The sequence below is a fragment of the Dysidea avara genome, chromosome 14, assembly GCF_963678975.1.
Source record: "Dysidea avara chromosome 14, odDysAvar1.4, whole genome shotgun sequence".
NCBI classification, from domain to species: Eukaryota; Metazoa; Porifera; class Demospongiae; order Dictyoceratida; family Dysideidae; genus Dysidea; species Dysidea avara.
The window spans coordinates 4,089,353-4,110,193 of NC_089285.1; the positions used below are offsets into that span (position 1 = coordinate 4,089,353).

General features: G+C 39.1%; 3 protein-coding genes across 6 annotated transcripts in view; 1 reads left to right on the forward strand and 2 right to left on the reverse strand.

Moving 5' to 3' along the window:
• The window catches only part of LOC136244420 (uncharacterized), a 99,532-nt gene extending 88,127 nt beyond the window's left edge, over positions 1-11,405 (reverse strand). Inside the window, exon 1 of the mRNA XM_066036006.1 lies at positions 11,268-11,405. The gene's annotated coding sequence lies outside the window, so the exon portion shown is untranslated. The remainder of the gene's footprint in view (positions 1-11,267) is intronic.
• LOC136244418 (uncharacterized) lies at positions 895-14,791 on the forward strand. Of its 4 annotated transcripts, none has more exons than XM_066036005.1 (3): positions 895-975; positions 1,189-8,430; positions 13,540-13,995. In XM_066036005.1, exon 2 carries the CDS (start codon positions 1,416-1,418, stop codon positions 4,893-4,895), a length of 3,480 nt encoding a protein of 1,159 aa, XP_065892077.1. In that variant the 5' UTR covers positions 895-975; positions 1,189-1,415; the 3' UTR covers positions 4,896-8,430; positions 13,540-13,995. The 4 variants fall into 4 exon arrangements, with proteins under 4 accessions (XP_065892077.1, XP_065892076.1, XP_065892075.1 ...); XM_066036004.1 differs by lacking the exon at positions 895-975 and adding an exon at positions 14,622-14,791 and having other exon boundaries at positions 1,110-8,430; positions 13,540-13,838; XM_066036003.1 differs by lacking the exon at positions 895-975 and having other exon boundaries at positions 1,110-7,589; positions 7,643-8,430.
• Positions 14,792-16,836: 2,045 nt separating this feature from the next.
• LOC136244736 (uncharacterized) overlaps positions 16,837-20,841 on the reverse strand; it is a 15,145-nt gene continuing 11,140 nt past the window's right edge. The window contains exon 5 of the mRNA XM_066036303.1: positions 16,837-20,262. Coding sequence (XP_065892375.1) covers positions 17,098-20,262 — 3,165 coding nt within the window. The 3' untranslated portion in view covers positions 16,837-17,097. The remainder of the gene's footprint in view (positions 20,263-20,841) is intronic.

Consider the following 20,841-nt stretch of genomic DNA (forward strand, 5'->3'; position numbering starts at 1 on the left):
GCAAAAGACCCTATAATCTTAGCACATTGCTTAGTGGATGTTTGTTACTCCATTAAGAAAGAGGAAGTAGCTGCCAAAATGATCTAGGATTAATATTTCTAGTTCATGCAAGGAAAGCACACCAAGTAATGAGGTACGTGTCCATGTTTCTGGACTCTGTGTGATGATCATGTTCTAAGAGTATGTGTGCTAGATTTGTGTACCATATTAATCAACTCAGTGGTGTTCATTTTTTGTCTGCCATTTTTGGCAATTTCCTACTATATACTTGGCAGTGAGTTGCTTACTGGAGGAGTAGACTATTATTTGAGATGTCATCTGCAGCTACAAGGGAAACTACAAGCAGCTCTGTAGATCTATCACAAAAAGATTCAGCAGTGGATAGCTACTTGATAAAGACAGGTAATAGCTTTGACTCCAGTGGAAATAACTTTATAAACTAATGTGATGCCAGTTCTATCACGATGCCAGAAGGTGGTACTAAAAAGAACACATGATCTCCTTACAGTAAACCATTTTATAGAAACGATAAGCCGATCACTTGACTTTGTGCATTACAACTGCCACATTTATTGGATCTGATTGATAAATAAGCAAAAATTTTATCATAAAGCTGTTTAACTTTAAAGTTATAAGTACATTCATGTTCACCGAAGACTTGGGACATGTGCTAAGCTGTCCAATAAAAGAATGTTTTCCACTCCACAGAAGAGATAATCAAAGTCACGGATTCGAATAGACGCTGACAACTTTGACAGAGCAACAATTAGAACAGAAATACATAAACTGTATACAGAAAGGGAAAATTCAGTTTATCCTTTGATGACATTTCTGGTTGGTAATGCTTAAATATAAATCATGGTTACTGCTTTAACAGCATCATTTGAAGGATAGATTTATTAATTGAAAATACTTTCAGGGAGCAGAACGTCACTGTACTGTGTACTGAAAGACATGGGGTTCAGATACAAATAAGTGAGCAACAGAAGGTAACACACATGGTTATATTGTAACCTGTATGTCAAATTTAGCAATTTTAGGGAATACTATGAACAACCACATATTTGTCTAGAACTGACTTAGTATTTAGAATATTATTACGTAATGTACTATAGTTAGAACACGTGTGTATGGTGTGCGTTTATGTGCTTGTAATCTAGCGTATGTCACGTGCTTTAATTCTATCAGTCGTCAACGTGGTGATCCCGACGAGTCGCTCCTATCTCTAGAACCTGGCCTATTTAGTCTTACAGACATTGGTGCAGTGACAGGAATTCGCCTGAGAACACATTAACCCCAGCCAAAGAAGTCGTTGTACCGTGGCAAATCGTTGATAACGGTACCCGTTAAGGCAAGCCACGAACCCACTTGATACCGTCGTTGTTTTTGTGTTAATAGCGGATCACACTGGATAGATGGAGCAATTGTCTCGCCATCAAGCCTCTCGCAAAGGACTAAAGTCCCACGTGACGCGACTCTACAACAAGATCGATGACCTTGTTGACAAGGAAGTGGACGAGTACTCTATCGCACTACTCACTAAAGCCATGGAACAACTCCAGGACAAGTGTGACAAGTTAAACAAAATTGATGAACAGATTACTACTCTAATTGATGAGCCTCAAGGGCTGGAAGACTACATTATGGAATCTGAGGACCTTAAGGATGATATTGCAGACAAGTTAACAAGAGTTCAAACCTTCATAGATATACAGAAACAGCCAAAGAACACCGGTCCACCAACAAACCAACCACAAGTGAGTCAGTCTGTAGATAGTACAAGTCCACCACAGTCAGTCACCACAGTATCACGCAGTAGTGAATCACAAATAAGTGCAAACTTACCATCTGATACCAGCCCACCACAGTTGGATAGTGTAGCAGGGGCAAATAATATTGCAGTGTCATCAAATTCAGTAACCACAACATTGTTAACACCTCCTGTTCAGGTTCAGCAAACCAGTAATGTGGTATCCTCTCTATCACTGCCAGAAACCCTTGTTATTAGCAATGTTGCACCACCACCTTTGATACCACTTGCCCCCACCACATCCATCACAAGTTTTGCCAATCATCAAAGTTCAGTGTTGCTGTCAGTACCTGATGCTAGAAGCTTGTACACGACATCAGTGGATCACTTTACACATCATAGTCTGTTTCCCACTTCAGCAGCTGGATATCACGCCAGCACCCAACAGTTTGCCACTAGCTGTCTACCAAAGCTGTCCTTGCCTACTTTTTCAGGTGACCCCTTAACTTGGCAGACATTCTGGGATTCGTTCTATGCTGCAATTGATGCCAATCCCAACCTCAGTGGGATACAGAAGTTCAATTATCTTAAGGCACAATTGCAGGGTAATGCTGCCAGAGCAATTGGTGGATTGCCTCTTACAGATCGGAACTATGTACATGCTATAACACTACTTCGAGATCGTTTTGGCCAACCACATGAACTGGTTAACGCCCACATGAAGGCTCTGGTTAGCATGACTTCCCCAACAAACAATTTGTCGAGTCTACGAATGTTTTATGACACTGTGGAAAGCCACATCCGTGGCCTGTCATCACTCGGAAAGTCAGAGAAATCGTACGGAGATTTGCTAGTGCCAATTGTCATGAATAAGCTCACCACTGAAGTTAGACGCAACCTTGCTAGAGAACACTCCAACACCCAGTGGATACTCTCAGATCTAATGGCTGCTCTGCAGAAGGAAATCAGAGTACTTGAATCTGGTCTACAGACTCCGTACAATCCAGTTACTGACACCTCAACCACAGCCGCCTTTCAAGTCAATGCTAAATATAGAGACCCCTCAACTACCCGTGGTAATGTTAGCAAGAAGAAAGGACCGGTGTGCGTGTTTTGCAAAGGGCCACACCTTACTCACACTTGTGAATCTGTCACAGACCAACAGAAGCGGCTAGAGATTGTCAAGAGGGAAAACCTATGCTTCAACTGTTTGGCACATCACAATGTAGCACAGTGCCAGTCAAGATTCCGTTGCAAGAAATGCAAAAAGAAACATCACACCACCTTGTGCAACGGTGAGACACAACCCTCGAGACCTAGTACACAGGACCAGACAGCTGATACTAAGCCACCAACACCCAATTCTTTGACTGATGTTACAGGGCTTCTTACACCGATATCACCTTGTAAAGCTCCACAGACAGTATCTACATGCCTACTTAAAACCGCTGTTGCTCCTGTTATAGCTGGAAACATCAAGACCATGGCAAATATTCTGTTTGATGAAGGTGCCCAAAGGTCATTCATATCTACAGAGATGGTCGAAGAACTAGGCATTTTACCCACTGGTACAACAGACATTTCCTTGGCATCATTTGGTAGCACATCTAGATTACAACAGAAACTTGGAGTTACCACAGTGAAGATAGAAACCATCAGTGGAGAACTAATTTCTATATCAGTGCTCATTGTACCAACGATTGCTGCTCCAATACAGAACGCTGTTCCCATGTCTGTCAGCGCTATGCCCCATTTGAGTGGACTCAAGCTAGCTCACCCGATTACATCAGACAAGAACTTTACAATTTCAATCTTGATTGGAACTGACTTCTACTGGGAATTTGTACAAGATACAATTGTTAGAGGAGATGGTCCCACAGCTCAGGAGTCCAAACTAGGCTATCTCTTGTCAGGGCCATTACCGTACTCATTCTCTCAGACAGCCACTTCTATTCTACTGCAAATAGCTTCCACGGTAACACCTGAAGAACCAAATCTTGAGAAATTTTGGTCCATTGAATCAGTTGGTGCAGATACCAACACATCAGCTGTAGACTCTACGTTCCTTCACACATATCAAGAGTCTTCCATCATTCAAACACCTGAGGGCATGTATATAGCAAGATTTCCATGGAAAGAGGACAAACCCTTCTTACCCTCAAACATCAACATTTGTAAGAAGCGAACAACCACATTGCTACAGAAACTCAGACAAACACCAGATCTACTAAACATCAATGACAACATCATCAAGGATCAAGAGAAGAGAGGTTTCATTGAAAGAGTTGATGAAAATGATACTGCAGAACACATCCATTATCTATCCCACCGTGCAGTCAAGAAGGACTCTGCCACAACTCCCATCCGTATTGTCTATGACTGTAGTTATCGTGGTAACAGTAAGTCAGCTAGCCTCAATGATTGTTTGGTCACTGAACCTCCATTATTGAACAACCTGTGTGGCATATTGATCAGATTTCATTGTCATGTTTTTGCTCTCTCAACAGATATAGAGAAGGCATTCCTGCACGTGAAGCTGCATCCTGATGACCGGAACTTCACCAGATTTTTATGGACACCTCCGTCAGAGAACTCAGACAAGTTTGCTACATACTGTTTTACTGTCGTTCCGTTTGGGTCATCTAGCTCACCATTCATGCTTGCAGCAGTGCTCGATTTACATCTTAGTAAAGTTGGAACCCCAGTTGCAGAAGGCATGAAGGAGAACATGTATGTGGACAACATTTTGTCTGGCTGCAACATGGAGGATGAGTTACAAGTTTACTACAAGGAGTCTAGAGATCTTATGAACCAAGCAAACTTTAATCTCCGTTCTTGGTCATCCAATAGCCGCAGTCTTCAAGCAATCACAGCAAGGGACAAAACAAGCGATCCCAATCCAACCATAGGACTTCTGGGACTCAGATGGAATACCACCACTGACACGTTGTCACTTGCTCCAAGGCAGCTCTCACCAGCTAACACATTTGTTACCAAGAGGGATGTTCTACAAACTTCATCACAGATATTTGACCCCTTGGGTTTTGTAACACCCTGTATCAGTCAGAGCCAAAATCTTACTTCAAGAGATCTGGCAGACCAAGTTTACATGGGACGAACCTCTCTCGAAAAAGATCACAGATAACTGGCTTAGTATTCTCCCTGACCTGATGCAGCTACCACAGTTTATCATTCCGAGAACCTACCTCTCTACACCAATTACATCTAATTGTCATCTATACGCCTTCTCAGATGCCAGTACTAAAGCATATGGTGCTGTTGTATACATCTGCCAGAACCAAGAGATTTCCCTAGTTATGTCAAAGTGTCGTGTGGCTCCAATCAAGACTGTTACCCTTCCCTCGATTAGAATTGATGGCAGCTGTTATGGCTACAAGGCTTGTGCAATTTGTCAAATCAGCCATCCACTTTCAACATGATGATTCCTCCAGCCACATACATTTGTGGACAGACAGCCAAATAGTTCTCCACTGGATATACAAGTCACACCATCAGTCCAAGCCATTTATTTCACACCGTGTTACAGAAATTGTTGGAGCATTCCCAGCTAATTCATGGTCATTCACACCGTCTGGTGACAACCCTGCCGATCTTCTAACAAGGGGAGTTTCTCCCCAACAGTTTTTCTCATCAGAGTTATGGTTACATGGACCGCAATGGCTGATATCCAGACAAGACTGGCCACAATGGGTACCAACTAAAGCCCTACTACAACTGGTAGACGAAGACGAAGATTCTGAGAATACAACCTCAACTCCCCAGGGCAGTGATGAGACCATAGTAGGTATTCATAACATCGTTGACATTGCACACATTAGTAGTATTAGCAAGTTGTTAGCCGTCACAGCATATGTGCTTAGGTACATTCATAATTCACATAAACAACAACCACTGCTTAATGGTCCACTGACTGCAACAGAATTGAACAGTGCCAGGAAACATTGGATCTCCAGCAGTCAGTCCACTAGTTATTTGACTGAGCTTTCATACTTACTGAAGAAACAGGACTCATGCCCTAATCTAGTGAGACAACTTCGCTTGTACTTGGATCAAGACAGCCTGATCAGATGTGGAGGAAGGATCCATAATGCTCCTTTGGACCAATGTACAAAGTTTCCCTATTTGCTACCACCTAAACATCCATTAACTACCATGATCATCCAAGACACACATAAGAAGCTCCATCATGGTGGAACAGCTATTACTATGACAGCAGTTCGACAGGTTTACTGGATCCCCATCATTAGACAACGGATCAGAAGCATCTTGAGGAAATGTGTTGCATGTGCCAGAGCAATGGGGAAACCTTACAAGACTCCTGATCTACCTCCACTTCCCAAGACCCGTGTTGGATCAGCCAGACCATTTGCTGTATGTAACGGGGATAGATTTCACTGGGACACTTTATGTCAAGGACCCTATTGGTGAGAGTAAAGCTTACATATGTCTTTTTACCTGTGCTAGTACAAGAGCGATCCACCTGGAAATAGTCACAGATTTGTCAACCGAAACCTTTCTGTTAGCCTTCAGAAGGTTTTCCAGTCGAAGATCTTTTCCATCTGTTATTCTATCTGATAATGCTTCTGCATATCTTGCCGCCGCCGAGGAATTGAAGACACTGTTTGAATCCAATGACATCAAGGAAACCCTTGGACGTCAAGGCGTTGATTGGAGATTTATTCCAAAGCGTGCTCCATGGTATGGGGGGTTTTGGGAGCGTCTAATAGGACTGACCAAACAAGCTATCAGAAAGACACTTGGCAGAACGTTTATCTCCCTCCAACAACTACAGACAGTCATAGTAGAAGTCGAGAGTATGTTAAATGATAGACCACTCACTTATGTTAATTCTGATATACAAGACCCTCAACCATTAACACCATCCCACCTACTTTATGGTAGGAGAATACAGCAAGTTCCTCACCCCCTCAATGATGATGAAGAAATCAATGATCCAAGTTATGTTGACAGCATAGACCTCAGGAAAAGAGCAGACAAATTGACACAATTGATTGGACATTTTACCTCACGATGGAAGAAAGAGTATTTAACATCATTACGAGAATTCTACAAGAGCACCAAGCAGAGCAAGCAGAGTAAACAGATGATAAGTAAAGGGGATATAGTGATTGTACATGAAGACAATAAACCGAGATTACACTGGAAACTAGCCATGGTTACAGACCTCATCAAGGGCAATGATGATCAAGTGCGAGCTGCTCATATAAGAACAAGCACTCATGCAACAACGAGACCAGTTTCCAAATTATATCCTCTGGAAGTACAGGACATAGAACAGAATGGCCCTGCCATCACAGAGGATGTTGAATCACCAACTAATAACATAGTTAATGAAGATGTCCAGAACACAGCTACAATTCGTACACGCTCAATGCTTCTAAGGCAATCCAGAAGATGAAAGAATGGAATGGTTTGCTCGGCCCGCCCCCGGAGGATGTCTAGAACTGACTTAGTATTTAGAATATTATTACGTAATGTACTATAGTTAGAACACGTGTGTATGGTGTGCGTTTATGTGCTTGTAATCTAGCGTATGTCACGTGCTTTAATTCTATCAGTCGTCAACGTGGTGATCCCGACGAGTCGCTCCTATCTCTAGAACCTGGCCTATTTAGTCTTACAGACAATATTGTCCAGCAGCACCATGTGTATTTGAGGAAAATGAGAGCTAATCATAATGAAGGGCGACTGGTGGTATTTTTGGATGAAACACGGTGTAATGTTCATGATGGAAAGCTTATGAATTGGGTAGAACTCTATCCTGTATGTAAGGTGGAACAGTTGATGGACCTTCAGGGTTTGTTAGATACCACTATATTTTTCACAAATGTAATCACAATTGTGTTACAGCAAGCCATCTGGGAAAGGAGAACGTCTAATCATACTACATGCAGGTGGCAAAGACGGATAGATAGATGGTGATTGGAGACCGTATAAAGCATACACTAAATGTTACGTTCACTCAGCATGTGACTGGATCTTTAAATCAAAGAAAGGGTACTCAGACTATCATGAAGAAATGAATGCCACCAGTTTTGAAGAATGGTTTACTGAAAAATCTTAGTCATATATACTGAATCAGGAGGACCATGAAAGCACTGGTAAATGAGTGGCAGATATCTTCATCTAAAGAACTCTAAGATAAGAAATAATTGATATTGTACAAACGCTAGAATTGGATCTTGCAAACAGGAAATGAATTCTACAGTGATGCTGCTGTGCGGTTGTTTTCCTACCATACTTAATGATACAAGTGGTGGGTATGCTTATGACAGATTGCAGTTCTTACAGCTAAGATAGGAGATGAAATCTACATTATTAACAAGATACAAAGTTAATAAGATATAAATAATTCTACACAAAAATAGCTGTGCAACATAACACTGATATACCACAAGATGGTCAAGAAAGTAATATGCATGTGTTACTAACAGGAGGCTGACATTGTTTTGGTGGGGGTCCTCCTATCCAATCCATGCATGGTGCCAGATATCACTGGATGATAGGTGATGGAGACAGCTCTGCGTATAACAGTGTGGTGCCAGGTTGTTAAACTATGGGAAATATGTGATTAAAGTAGAGTGTGCAAACCATGCAGTGTAGCCGGTAGAAGCTGAGCTCGGAAATGCACACACCTGGTGAGTTAACTACCTGCAGCTATAGATAGCTACTCAATAGCTTGGTGAATGATGTATTATGTGCTGTATATCATATACTTAAACTAAGAGTGCTAGTCCTGTATCAGTCTTATATATTTTATCAACTCAGGTAGTGTTGTTTTAGTTACTATAACTTAAAACTATTTTAGTAAGCGTAAATTACTTTTATCATACTATGCTAGAACTAAACTTAAACCCCAGTGCGTGGGAGTATCAAAGCGCCGCGCTGGGTTATAACTACCATACAGCTAGACAGAGCGGCGCTGCTACTGTGCGATATATTAGTTATCACCCAGTGATAACTAACTTATCACCCTGTTGCGGAGCCACTCAGTCTCTTTCATGACATCATAATAACCGCGAATGGCATTGTTTACCGATGGAACAAAGAGCCAAATAAGGAAATATTGATACAAAACACACCAATACAGCACTTAAAACTACCTAAATCTTATAAGAAAACTGTTAATCCTTTACACAATAACACTACAAGTTACCAATACGATAGTTTAACAAATGTCAAGAATAGTACGTGACGATTTTCACTCCAGCAATCACCCCCAACGGTCACTATGGTGAAGAACTAACTTCCTCTAGCTTCATCGTTCTATCTTGTAGCCACTTGTTGGTCTTTATTTTTCTCTTGCACACCACGCGACAACACTATACCAATTTCTGACGAAGGCGAATCATACCTGGAACCGCTGCTTCATAACACCGTCCTTCGCTACAGTTTGTAGGCAGTATGTAAGGTCTCTCTTGTGGCTACGAAGTAGAATCTCCACACAATTCGGACGAAATCTTGAGCACAGTGACAGGAACTCAAACCGGAACTTAATTTACTATCCGTAAACTTCTGCGCACTCCCGCGCACTGGGATATAAAACAGTTATATCCCGTATACTCGGATGATATCACCCTCATACCGGATATAACTATAACTAAAAGTTCATATCTAAAGTTTACTAAATCTAAACTAATACTACAAGATTTTTTCTACCAGTACTAAAACTAATCCTAAACTATAAAAAATTTCCCTGCTTGTACTACAACTAAACTACAACTAAACTTGGTACTAATAATTTCGGGTACTTCTTAATTAGCTATGGAGATATCAACAGCTCTGTGTCAGTATAGTGATGGAAGTTTGTCTGCCCAGACTAGCCACAGTCACCTTTCTCACTAAATAACTTCAAACTTCTTTCTGTGTATAGACCCTTTTCAGGTAAGCTGATACCATAGCAACATCCGCCATTTTGAGTACAACCCGTTTTGAAACCCTGGTAGCGTGGGAGAAAGTGTACGTTTAACCTGGTCAACCTTTGCTGTGGAATACCAGAAAAAGAAGCTCTACTTCCTGAGTATTGTTTTACTTATAGAAAGCAACACTACCAGGGTTGCAAAATGGGTTGTACTCCAAGATAGCAGATGTTGCTATGGCAGCAGCTCACCTGAAAAGGGTCTATACAGATCATTGTTTGGTGTCTGGATTGAAGGGATCTATTTGCACTAACACTGGTGTCTGAGATTGAGTCATCCTCATCGCCACTTGTCAACTATTAGGTTTGATAGACAGGAATAACAATCCCAACATACGAATAACTGTACAGCCTAACTATGTTGTACACTATGTAGGACCTAGATAGCTATTAGCAAGGAAGAACCTACACAAAAACCCAACAATATTTAAATACGTACAAACCTTAGTAAGAAGTGAATGATTGCAATGTGTAGTCTTTTAATATTACAAAAAATCACGTGACATTGTGCACATTATTAGAGTATAGCCAAGCATAACAGCACAATTTCAAAATAATACATATCCTTATTAGTATTCAACATCTCAGCATAACAAGAGGTAGGTCACCTTAGTGAAGGGGTGGCTAAACTGAGGTGTTGAATGGTTACAACTACACTGTGATTAATTTTTTTATTGCATCATAATTGTCAGGTATGCCTAGGGGCTGTGTGCAGTGATCACACACCCCAGATGCCAGCAAAAAAGAATAAAACAAGCAGTAATTGACAACTGAACAAATGCTTCAAGTTGTAACAACCAGCAGTGGCCATTGTACAGCCCCCTACACCTTCCACAACTTCCTGACAACAAAATTCATCACAGTGGTCACTACTGATTTAACACCTCAAAATTACACCACCCTTTGTTGGTCAGCCACTAGGTGGCATGGGAGTGGTCTACCTGTTTTTGTAAGCTGAACTATTACCACAAGGTACATATAATATTATTCTACATATAATATTATTCTACTCTTTGTATAGTATTAACCTACCTAGTACACATAACACAACATGACACACCTCATACACATAACACAACATGACACACCTCATACACATAACACAACATGACACACCACACACATGTACACTGCACCACATGCACACTACTGCTGGTTACTTGATGCACAAATATGACACATGCATTGTTTGATACACAGCTTTAAATGCACTTTTCATGGAACTAGCTGTTGAGCTAACACTAGCTAGCAAACTCATCCTGAAGGAAGTTACTTCTCTGTGACAGTTACTTGTGCTTTGCTAAATATCATCCACTAATAATGTACATAGCAAGCCAAAAAGTTCGGTTTATACTGCAAGTTCACTGTACTGGTCAGTGTAGTATTGATCGTTAAACACTCCAGAACAGAATATGAACTACATGCAGCAACACTGACCCATTTCGTCATACGCGCGTGCATTTACTGTAGCAAAGACGTTTTTACAACGCAATATCTTGTAAAAAACGCGTACTACCAAAGTAATGTTACACATACACCCATGACACTAGACTTTACCAATAATCCATTCAAACCTATCCTCGTCATCTCGCTCGTCATACGGGAGGGAGCTTACTCCGGCCAAGTGTGCCTTCACATCAACTACCGACGTTCATCCACTGTTACCTGAACGTAGACCATGTACATGTATATCACTTGTGTACTTACAAATAACTTCCGCACCTCGTTCCACACGCAGAATCATTTCCCCTCACTGCCGCGCGCCCACATATCCGATCACGCGAGGTCTTCGCGTAATCTAGCGCGTGGGCGGCTACTTTGTAAACATGCTAACTCTCACGCATTAGGCGTGAGTTGAGTATCACTAATCTCACGCTCCCACGCCTTACCCACTGTTTCTCACTCTTTCAGCTTAGTTCTCACGCCTGATCTCTCTTCGGAATTAGCACTGGGCTTAAAATAAGATTGTTAAAAAAAGGTGTATATACGCGCTTCGTTTTCTTCAGGTATAGATTTTTGTAACAGTCTTGGTGTGTGGCAATATAGCAAAAGAATTGTACAGTTAGAGTCAGTCATTGCTGTATCAATCATTGTACTAACTGTATATGCAGCAGGGGTGGGGGTCAAAGGGTTCCATGGAACCCCCCTTTTGAAAGAGCCTCTCTTCCTCGACATACTCTAATAGAGCAGTCAAGATCGAGATACTCTAATAGAGCAGTCACAGTATTGTTAGGAGGAGCAGTGTAGTACTAGTAGGCTACATGTGGAGTTATAATGCACCTATCAATGTTAAGCCCCACTACCCCCCTCCCGGGCCTACTAGGGGATTAGTGGGGGATTTTGACCTGATTTGATCTGAAACTCTGCCCAACTAGTGAGGCATTTGACCGCTCGAAATTTTAGGCGTTTGTTTTAACTTGCAAGCTAAAGGGATTTACCTGTTTCCTAAAGTACCTAACAGCCATACTACATGGAGATTTGACCACTAGTCGTTCCCTCATGGGTGGAGAATTTGATTTTTCAAAAAGTCAAATCCCCACCATTTCCCCCACTACGCCCGGGAGGGGGTAGGTGGGGGATAACAGATAGGTGCATAAATAAGGAAGCCCCTGTTGAGGGTATCTATGGTAAGGGTTGTTTTTTTTTTTTTTGGTCTTTGACTTACAGCTGCAGCTAGGCTGAAGTTGCAATTCCAGAATGGAACCCCCCTTTAAAAAGTCTGGTGTGCAGGGGTGATATGTGTAGGTAGATGTAGTCTATTTAACTATTGTATGTATGTATGTATGTATGTATGTATGTATGTATGTATGTATGTATGTATGTATGTATGTATGTATGTATGTTGAGGACACTGCCAAAAGCAGCTCCCTTTAAAAAGAAGGGGGGGAAAGGAGAGGTAGCTATAAGTGTAGACTGAGCTGCATTACACACCACACTACTAATGTACTTAGAGCATGCAGTGACCTATTTTCTTTGGTCTTCACTGCTAAAAATCCTGGAGCTACACTTCGAGTCTAGTCAACATTGCTGGTAATGTTTGAAAATTGTTGAGAGGTTGGCATCTCTGACTTTGCAAAGTACATTGTTTGTTTGGATCACTCAAGTATTGTTTGGCATGTTTCATAATAGATTTTTATAACAAATGATCAGCAGGGGCGGCAGAGAACGAGGAGGAGCAAGGGGGCTGTATCCCCTGTGAAAACAATATGGGGGCTTAGCGCCCCTAAATTTGTCTGTAGCTGTTGTGGAGAGCCTAGCTCAATAGCATCAGTAATTCGAGGTACTCTAATAGAGCAGTCACGGTATTCTTAGAGGAACAGTGTAGCAAGTTATGTTGAGATATAGTCTAATTGGTGAAGGGAAAATATTGCCACTGAGCAGGTGGAGTGATCTTTTTTGGTCTTCAACTTACAGCTAGGCCATGGCACACCAATCTATAGACTCCAGCCCCCTTTAAATAAAGGTATCTCTTCTGCCCTTGGACTGATCAGTGCTCAGTTTCTCTACACCATATATGGACAGCCAATGGACTAATGTCATGAACAAAATAATGAAATAGTTCAGGGATCAGGTGGAGCTGTAGGACTCACTGAAAACCATTTGGCATTTTGTAGGTGGTGGACCAGAGCTGGCCAGGTTGATGAATGAGAGTGTCTGATAACCAATTGCAAAGCTTCTGAGTGCAAAGTCATTGAAAGAGCAAACAAAATACCTAGTTAGTGGCATGTTTATCAAGGAATAGGGCAATCTGTTGTTACATGATAATGTAGAACTTCTGATGCTAGATAAAGAGTAGAAATAATAGCAGTTTTCTGAATTATCCATGTAGTGTCCACATTCCTCAAACTACTCATGTATTGATGAGGGCATATGGAGTCAGGAATCCACCTGGCATTATTGTTGCTCTTCCCTGGCCAAGTAAACAGAACTGAACATGCAATGAAGATACTACACATCATTGGTATGCATAAATTAGACAATGGTATGCTGAGTGAACTTTGATGTGGACACTGTAACAGACTCTGAACTCTGATAGTTTTGGTAGCTATTACTCATTGCTCACAGATAAGTGTGACTGTCTCAGCAAGAACCCTTGGTGATCATTGATCAAACACTATAAGAACCAAGGTGTATACTAATAATATATGTGACTCAATTTTGGAAAATCATCCTTTTTGGCACATTGGTCAATTTTTCCTTTTGTAGCTAAAATGAAGTACTGCGTGTTTATCTATCTTTTGTCAAAATTTCAGCTTGATATCTTGAAGGATTCCAGAGATATGGGGTCAATTTACTGTCTAATATACTGATACATTACAAAGAAACTTTTGATATTAATGCATTGAATTTTGTGAGTGATTAAGCATTCCTACAAATTTTGCATGTGCCCAAAAGGATGGTTTTCTAAAATTGGGTTACATATGTTTAAAGATTTCACATAAGGAAAGTTTTCTGTCTATACACTCGAACAAATATCATACCAACACACTTATGAATAATTAATTCACAATAACTATTCAGTGCTCAGTGATGTGGCTATATGTGATTACGTCCTAATGTGACAACCAAGGCAATTTGAAATACTCAGACAGGTTGGTAAAGAGTAATGTATAGCTATGTTGCACATATGCATATTTGAGGGTGGCTCCTACCTTGAAATAACAATTAAGGAATGTATACTGCCTCCCTACAAAAAATGGTACTTTTGTCTGCTCAGTTCCCAAATACTCAGAAATTGAAGCTAAGCAATTGTACTAATAGGGAAAAACAGCATGTCAGAGAAGGATATTGTATTCTAAGTTATGCTAGATAGACTCATGCACTGTATGCTATACCAGACAGTGTATTAGTTTATATGTAGCTACATTATAATCTATATCATACACATTGGACCACATTCATGTATTGTAGGTTTTATTTAACCACAAAAGGAGTTAAGCTGAGTTCAAAGGTCACACAGAAGTACCTACAAATGATATACACAAGACATATGCACATCCACAATTTTAGTGGTTACACAAAAATCTACATATTGTGAGATTGCTAATGATGAAGTAGATTGTACAGAAATATATTATTGAAACTATAGGACATTTTATGAAAATAATGTGATTACTGATTCATTCAAGTCCATGATTTCATGATTTCTAGTGTGGTTTCAGTTTTGGATGAGGCATACAAGATTTCCTAAGCCCTCAGGACATTCAGGATTGTTGACAGACTGAACTATATATGGAACCGGCATTACTCCATTAGGTTTGAGCCAATTATGCTGGCATTATACTCTTGAGTGCTGCTCAAAAATCCAGTCAAAATTATGCTTTCAAAGATTATGCTCTAGAGTTGGCTGTTTTATTAGAGTATATCAGCCTTTCCTGACTACTGTATTAGATTGAGTGATTGCTCTCTGAGTATCCCAATCTTATTTCCACAAAGTGTGAATATTCAGCCAAGAAAGATATGAAATATAGTGTTAAGGTTTAGTGTGTTCATGTTTTGCTATATTTTTGGCATACACATTACGCAAAAATCTTGAAAATCATCTATAATATTCTGGCATAATGTTTGATGTTTAATATGCTTGAAATTATGCTGGAATAATTTCAACAACTTAATTTCAATAATTTCAACAACTTAATGTAACAGCTTTAAACAGGCTGTAGGACTAGGTGTCCTAGAGACCTTCAGCACTTGTACTGCAAAGCCTTAATGAATAATTTAAAAAATAAAATAATTGGTGCAAGCCTAGTAACCACAGATGCAAGACTAGTACAGTTTGATGCAAAATGGTACGTTTGATTTCTGCTGTAGCTTCATGTGATGTTTAAGTATCAAGTGTGTATGACATGAATGCCTGGCTGATTGCATGCAGTATTTATGTGAATTATCGGTTCAGAAAAGACAAGTTAGAACCACTAGAATGGCTGGAAGTATGAGTATGTTCTTTACTGTTTTAGTGATACATTTTTAGGGGAGATATTTTCAAGTGGGTGGCTTTACTAGCTGTGTCAAAGCTCTCAATTCTACTCACGGTGACATCCAATAAAAATACAATGTGGCAACAGCTATACATCTGTCTTCCTATGTCAAAGGAATTCAGCTGAAGGTATAATAAGTACTAGTGTTAGTACTTATTATGAAAGTGTTTACTGTATTATGATTTTGACAGTTGGACTCATCTTGATGTCACCTGTATAAGAAAGACACAAGACGTGATCAAATTAAAGTGATGCTTAGTTTCAAGCTACTGAAGAACAGTGACTTTACTTATCAGTATTTATTCTAGGATTTCTCGGGGAATCAAAAATTTTGGGAGTGATTTCTACACAATTTTGGAAAATCAGTCTTAATGTCACATTTGACAACTCAAATATTTATGACCAAAATTAAGTTTTCCAAACAATAATTAATCAGCTTTACAATGGTTACAATTATTAGTCAATACCTTGAATTCTGATAAATAATCTAACAGGTGCCAAACTGTCTTAACAGTAACACGGTGCATTATAAACTTCTAATTATTTCACACATGACATTAAGACTGGTTTTCTAAAATTGGGTTGCAGATAGTCAGTTATTTAAGGTTGTGTCATGAGTATTGATTTGTGAAACCAGATCCTATGATAGGATCTGATTGCAAAAACAAAGTATAACATGGTAAAAGAATTCTTACAAGGTTGTACAGAATCTTGAGAGATTAGTGCAAAGAAAAGGCTTCTTGCATCCAAAAATCTTGCAAGGTTGTGCAAGGAGGCAAGATCTTGTCAAGAATTGGTGCAAAATAAGTCATTAATCATTATTCCTGGGAAGTCACTTCAAGTTTATAGTTAATGTCTAATTGAGTACTAATATAATTACTGTATACAACAGTATGCAGTTGTACTTAAAATGGGTTCTGATCTGTTGAAGTTTGGCATAAAAAGGTTTTCCACCAGTTTCCAAACTTTATTTAGTATAGATATAGCCTATTTGAAAAGATCCTTTAGATTTTTGAGGAAATTTCTTATGTACACTTCAACAGGGTCTGAAATTCTCTTACTCACATAACAAGTACAATAGCTCAGTAGCTGCATGCAAAATAATTGAGACACTCTAATGTGCAGTCATATAAATACTTTTAGTTCGGTGTAAATCACATGAAATATTTTACATGAACATTTTTATCATGTAAAAAAAAATTTACAACATAGGCTCACATGCAATGGTAATGATATAAATGTACTAGTAGATAAACTAAAATTAAGAGTTATGCAACTACCATACAATATATTGGATTAATAACTTCTTCAAATGTATTCTGTGTGCATGTTATTATGCCTACAGTATTACAAAAATTAAATGCCCTTATTATGATATACAAATTATACGTATCGTAAGTGTGCAACTATTACAAGCTCTGACAAAAAGAAATAAGGTACAGTGGATATGCCTTGTCATTCGAGTATGTAATATAAATTCTTGATCCAGCACTCACACCATTTACTGTATCATAGCAAATCTTCTCAGAGGATTCTGTTGGCTTGTATGGAGGCAATCGAAGACTCTTATTAGGAGAAGAAACATAACTATCTCCAGTCAGAACTACTGCAAGAAATATCTGCTTCACTTTACCCTGGATGGTGTCCAGACCATGACTCTCTGTTTCGTAAGCATAACTATAAGAATATCTGGCATCTTTTGCAAAGTAATTTCCTCTGCCCCACATTCCTTGGTGGCTAAATCTCATGTCAAAACCTTCTTCAGACTTATAAATCTCTTCTGGGGCAGTAGATGATGATCCATGGAATAGTTCTAGTTCATTTACTCTTTCTGGTCCTTTGTAGCTCATCCGTTCCTTGTGCTGACGGTATTTTTCCCACAAAAATTCATTTTGAATGCGTTCAATGGAGACCAACTTTACTAATGGTATTGTTTGTTTGATACGATTCAAAATCTTATTCCACTCCAATGATCCCTCAGTGACAGGCTTTAGCTCGATGGGATCAGTCTGAGGTTCCCATTCTGATGGTTTAGAAGATGACTGTTGTACAGGAGTACTAGTGGTAGTAGTAGTAGCTAATACTTGATATATTGCAGTAACAGCTCCTTGTACACACTCTTTATAACCAGTGATGTTGTATTTTGCTTGACTACTGGCAGAACTGGCAGATTTAATTTCTACCCTGTAATCTTGCATGATCTGTTTAATGTGTTTGTTCAGAGTTGGAATCATTCTATGCTGAACAGTGATTGACTTTTTTGAAGTAAGGAGTTTAATGGCTGATTGTAATTTCGTCTCTGCCTGTTTAATATCACTGGGCAAGCCAAAAATTAGAATCCTTGATTTATTAGTACTAGTTTCATGGCAGGTAACTGCAGACATATTGAAAATTCGTTTAATTTCAGTTTTACTGCATGTAACTTCATTTAACTGTGTCATGTCAGGAAAGTTATTCTTAACACTTTGACCATTAATTTTCAAAGCAAAATGAGTTCCTGTAACATAGCTGGCTTCCATTATTAAGGATTCAACTCCTTGAAATTCCTGCCATGTTTGTTGGTCATTTTTGAACATCCAAACATGCTCATTTGTGACATGTTTTACTTTTCTAACTTTATTTGTTTTCGTATTTGTTTGAGTCATTGATTTAAAGTCTACTATGTAATAAAATTTTCCAATTTTCATACTGCAAGAAGTATCAGTTAAATATTTTTGTTTCAAAAATCTATTGTATTCTGCTTGGTATAATCGATACTTACCATTATCATCTTCCCAAAGCCATGCAGAAACAGTTTTCTTTGGTGTATTTTGTGTATTATTAAGAGCAGGATGATCACATGATGGTTTTGTCACAGTGTATTGCTCAGATCTAGACATCAACTCAGTTTGAAAACTATTTGCCATATCAACAGGAAGAACTACTCGCACTGTTTTGATAGAACAGGATTGCTTGCTAAACTTGTACATAGCAGAAAGGCAAGCTTTAGCTAGAACATCCATTGGAAGGTCACTGTCAATACAGCTGATGAAAGGCAATGATACTGATGTTGCTTTGAAACTCTCTACTTTAGTCAAGCTGTCATTAACAGCAGAAGCAATGGTACTTTTTTCACAACTTTTACCGTCTATCCATTTTGGTAATACTACGTGAATTACCTTCTGATTTTCACCTTGACCACATTGAGAACTAGCAGCATTCTCCACTGACACTGGTCTCCCACTTACTGGTTCACATTTGGCTACCACAGTTTTCAGCTCTTCAGAAGCAGTGAGATTTTCATCTGTAAAGTTAATGAACACATCACTGTTCTCCAATGCAATACTTCCTTCACAAATCTCTACAGTTATATCACAACCAGGTACACTGGCTGATGACAATACTTCAGGTTGAAATTGTACTGTGAGTGACACTGGTAGATCACTTTGTAATTCTTTACACAACTGAACAAACTCAGGTGATCTCAATGCAGGACGTGAGAGGTAGTCTACAGCAAGTTCTGAACAAGTTATATCACCTTCCATAGAAAATATATATTTCAAAAAATGAGGTTCAGCTTTCTTAACAGCAGCTTCAGTTCCCTTCACTTCAATACCACCACAAGGATCAGTTACCAACTTGATGGTAAGGACTTTATTACTCCTAGCTATTTCTTGAACTTCATTCCAGTGCAATTGCATCTTCTTGATAGAAAATGAATACTTAACTTCATAAAATTGTTTGACAATTTTCAGTTTATTTTTTCCAGAAATAATAAACGCTTCAATAATATTTTGTGCCTCTTCTGCTTGTGTGCAATAAGGAGAGACAATTACTATATCATAGTTGCTCACTTCACAATGATATATCATGTCTTTTCTCAATCCAATTTCTCCTGACTTTAAACCTTCCTTAACTATTTTAATGCCTGTTCTATCTGTGGATATAACACATTGCTTGACACTGCCATCAATTGTTTGAGCATGGGAAATTACGTCATTCACCTTCTGTACATCTTCACCAACTACAACTATTTCATATGTGATAGTGTCACCTGATGCTGAAGTGATTAGCTCTGTAAAGAGTTCATCATCATCATCAGAGATTTTAGTGTAGATGTCTTCCCAACATTTCTTCCACATTAATAAATACTTTCCATGCTCACATTTGTGTGAATTTATTATAATTTTATTTAATGTTTCTTTTATTTCTTTCAAAACTTTCCTAATGTTGTGCTTCTTACCTTGCAGTTTCAACTTTGGAGATGAACTTACAAACTTTTCAACTTGTATATTGTGAGCTTTTAACAGTCCTGTTTTATGTAGCTGCAGAAATTTCAACTGTGCAGCAGTTATTTCAATGTAATCGACTAGCTTTAGACTAGATGATATGTGTTGCTTGAGTGATTGATAGCAATCATCAGCATCTTTTTTAGTCAATGCATGTAACACAACGCCAACTTGATTGTGTCGTAGTTCAATCCTTACTCTGTATGGATTACCAATAGTAGGGAGATCCTTATCAGCATCTTCATCTGCTATGCATTCAAACTCATCTTCAGTAAGGGGAAAGAAGTAGCTTTTTGGATCAAGGCTCTGCAATGTAAGGAAATGTTGTATAACAATATGCATGTACAGCGGAACCTCGATTCTCTGAACTAATTGTGGGGAAAGGGTGTTCATATAATCGAATAGTATGTAAAATCAAACATATATATCATACAGTATGATAGTACTGTATAGTAGGGACCACAAAGGAGTAGGCGTGGTCCACGAAATAACATCTCGCAAAAATCAGCCTCGATTTCCCCTAACGACAAGCTTTCAGATCAGCCCAAAACACTTTCAACAAGTTGCTATATATGGAATTACTTTAAAAATTATTTAACGGAATTTTCTAGTGATGACTGACTGACTGAATGAGTAACTGACTGAGTAACTGACTGATGCCTTCAGACAAGCATAACTCAATAACGGCTAAGGCTATAAACTTGACCTTCTCACTGTTCGATGACGCTTCGGCCCAACAGGTGCCTTTTGGCATACCGCAGAACGTACAATACATTCTTCATGGACTTACCAGTGTCCTCCTTTGTGTCCCATTCATTTTTGCTGACAGCAAAAAGTGTCGATTTGGCGGTAGTACGTGATGGCTTCCCTTTGCTACGGAAATTA

Bases quoted from the DNA above. Each gene is read 5' to 3' on its own strand.
- LOC136244418 (XM_066036005.1), top strand. From the start codon at position 1,416: ATGGAGCAATTGTCTCGCCATCAAGCCTCTCGCAAAGGACTAAAGTCC.